Source organism: Acanthisitta chloris, unplaced genomic scaffold (genome assembly GCF_000695815.1).
Source record: "Acanthisitta chloris isolate BGI_N310 unplaced genomic scaffold, ASM69581v1 scaffold25659, whole genome shotgun sequence".
Lineage (NCBI taxonomy): Eukaryota > Metazoa > Chordata > Aves > Passeriformes > Acanthisittidae > Acanthisitta > Acanthisitta chloris.
The window spans coordinates 25879-28172 of record NW_008693531.1 but is presented as its reverse complement, the minus strand read 5'-3'; the positions used below and the strand labels follow the sequence as shown (position 1 = coordinate 28172).

At 46.1% G+C, this 2294-nt stretch overlaps 1 protein-coding gene across 1 annotated transcript in view; it reads left to right on the top strand.

Moving 5' to 3' along the window:
- Nucleotides 1-257: 257 nt before the first annotated feature.
- MFSD7 (major facilitator superfamily domain containing 7) overlaps nucleotides 258-2294 on the top strand; it is a gene marked incomplete at its 5' end in the record, with an annotated part of 14351 nt that continues 12314 nt past the window's right edge. Inside the window, 2 exons of the mRNA XM_009083109.1 lie at nucleotides 258-416; nucleotides 1330-1549. Coding sequence (XP_009081357.1) covers nucleotides 258-416; nucleotides 1330-1549 — 379 coding nt within the window. The remainder of the gene's footprint in view (nucleotides 417-1329; nucleotides 1550-2294) is intronic.

The following is a 2294-nucleotide window of genomic DNA, read 5'->3' as shown; positions in this document are numbered from 1 at the left end:
ATGTACTGCCCTCTGCTTTTGCCAACCTCCAGCATCAGGACTAGGGGATTGGGGATGAGGCTGTGAAACGGATATGGTGCTCTGCACTGAGTAACTGCAGACACCAGGGCTTTAAATTTTTATTACCACCCTTAACATCCTAATTTCAAGGAAAGACTAAGATAGTGAGCCTCTTCACAACTCAGTTTGAGGTGATGCTGAATTTCTGTTCTAGTGGAGGTGTTCATGCTCACCCATATTTGGTCTCTATTCCACAGCTGTGGCTGACATTTGCTCCTGTGGCTGATAAGACAGCTGCCTACTTCCACATTTCCCTGGAGACGGTCAACTGGCTCTCAATAGTGTACCTCCTCATCTCGATCCCATTTGGTCTGGTGGCAACATGGGTTCTTGACAGCGTGGGTCTCCGATGTGCTGTGAGTTGAAGTATCCTGTTTCCCTGGCAGAGTTTCTCCAAGAGATAGCAGTAGCTGCACAAAGCACTAACATACATTCTTTGAATGGGAGTCTTGCCAAATGCTGCAGAGGATGAGCACCTATTCTAGTTCAGTAATAGCTGTCACATCACCTCTGATGTGGGGAGCAGTGGGAAAGAACAGAATACTGTTGCATCCCTACTTGCCTTTTCTGGGTTTAGCTTTCCTTGCCTTAGCCAACCAATAGAGACAGATGCTGTGACCTGACTCTGTGAAGAGCTTGCTGTAATTAGGTATGGTTTGCTTTGTAAAAGTGTTACCATAGCTATTTTGTTTGCAGGGCCAGTAGAAGGAGCAGCAGGGCAGGGTGCAAGCAAGGGACTCCTGTCAACTCAGAGCTTGGTCTATGCTAAGCCAGCTTGGGATCTCTACACAATCTTCCTAGAATTAAGTGTGTTGTGTAATGTGGCAGTGAAACACTAGCATGCTAGTGGTATAGAAGAGCATTTGCAGGATCCATATGCTGGATGATTCATTGCCATGATCTTTGGATTGTCACAGCAAAATATGGGTTATAGAACAAACTTGCCAACAGGGTGTAATTAGTGAACTTAGGATTTTTTATCAATTCCATGCCAGTGTCTGCTTTTTTGCATAAGCTACATTGTGGTATAGTTCTCATGTGGGGACAGGACCAGCTACATTGCTCTCTAAGGAGACAGATAGCTCACTGTTGGATGAGGAACATCTTGCAGTGGCCCAAAGTGGAGGGGGAACGGTCTGCAAGCAGTGATTACTAGCACTCAGTGTCTCCTGTAGTGCATCTAAGACCCTGCTCATGCTACTCCTTTTGTATTAAGTTCTGCCCTTCAGGCTTCGGCACACAAACCCTGGCTGTTTACTCTTGTTGCAGGTAATCCTGAGTGCATGGCTGAACATGATGGGTAGCATCACCCGGATGTTCAGTGTGCTGAAGTTCCTGAGCTTGGGTTCCCAGAGTTACTGGTACCTGTTTATTGGGCAATGCCTCTGTGCACTGGCACAGCCTCTTATCATCTTTTCACCAACAAAGCTGGCAGCACTATGGTTCCCAGATCACCAGAGAGCAACCGCAAATATGATTGCATCTATGTGTAAGTGATAGCTGCAAAGTAATATTACCGTCTCCCAGAACTCACTAGCATTTGTTTGCCTTTCAGAGGCAGAAGGCAGAGGAAGTCCTCCGTACTGCAGCCATTTGCTCTTGCAAATACAGTTCCACCCAAGAGTCTTGTAACTACATGCAAAAAAACCAGGGGAGCAAGAAGTGGGTCTTAGCCACATCCAGGTGTAATGTTCAGAGAAGGCTCCTCACCTTCTTCCTCTCTGCCATGAGAAGGTTATCATCATTAAATGTCACAGAAGTTGGGGACAGTCCTCAATATTACTAGGTAGCAAGGTGTCCAAATTGCATATGATGCCAGTGGTCACAGCTGCTGAATTCTGTAGCTGGATAGAGGTGAGGTTGCTGTGTCAGTTTTGTTCAACAGTTCATCCAGTAGCAAGGCTGAGCACATATTCCTAATTGGTATGTATGCACACACAGATAAAATATACTCAGCTGGCTACACAAACATGTTTGGGATGCTGAACTACCCACACAGAAACCACACCTGCCATACTAAGTGCCTGGAAGCTGGGTAACCAGAGGAGAAGCACCAGATTAGCTTGCTCTAATCTCATTCTTCTCTTGTCTCCTTTGGGCCTAGATAGAGACAGGATACTGTACTTGACAGACCTGTTTTCTCCCTTCATGTGACATTTTCCCCAGCAGCCAAAGAAATCTCTTCCTCTTTTCTCCAAGGAGTTGAGAGGACCACCAGGAACTGGATGGGTTCA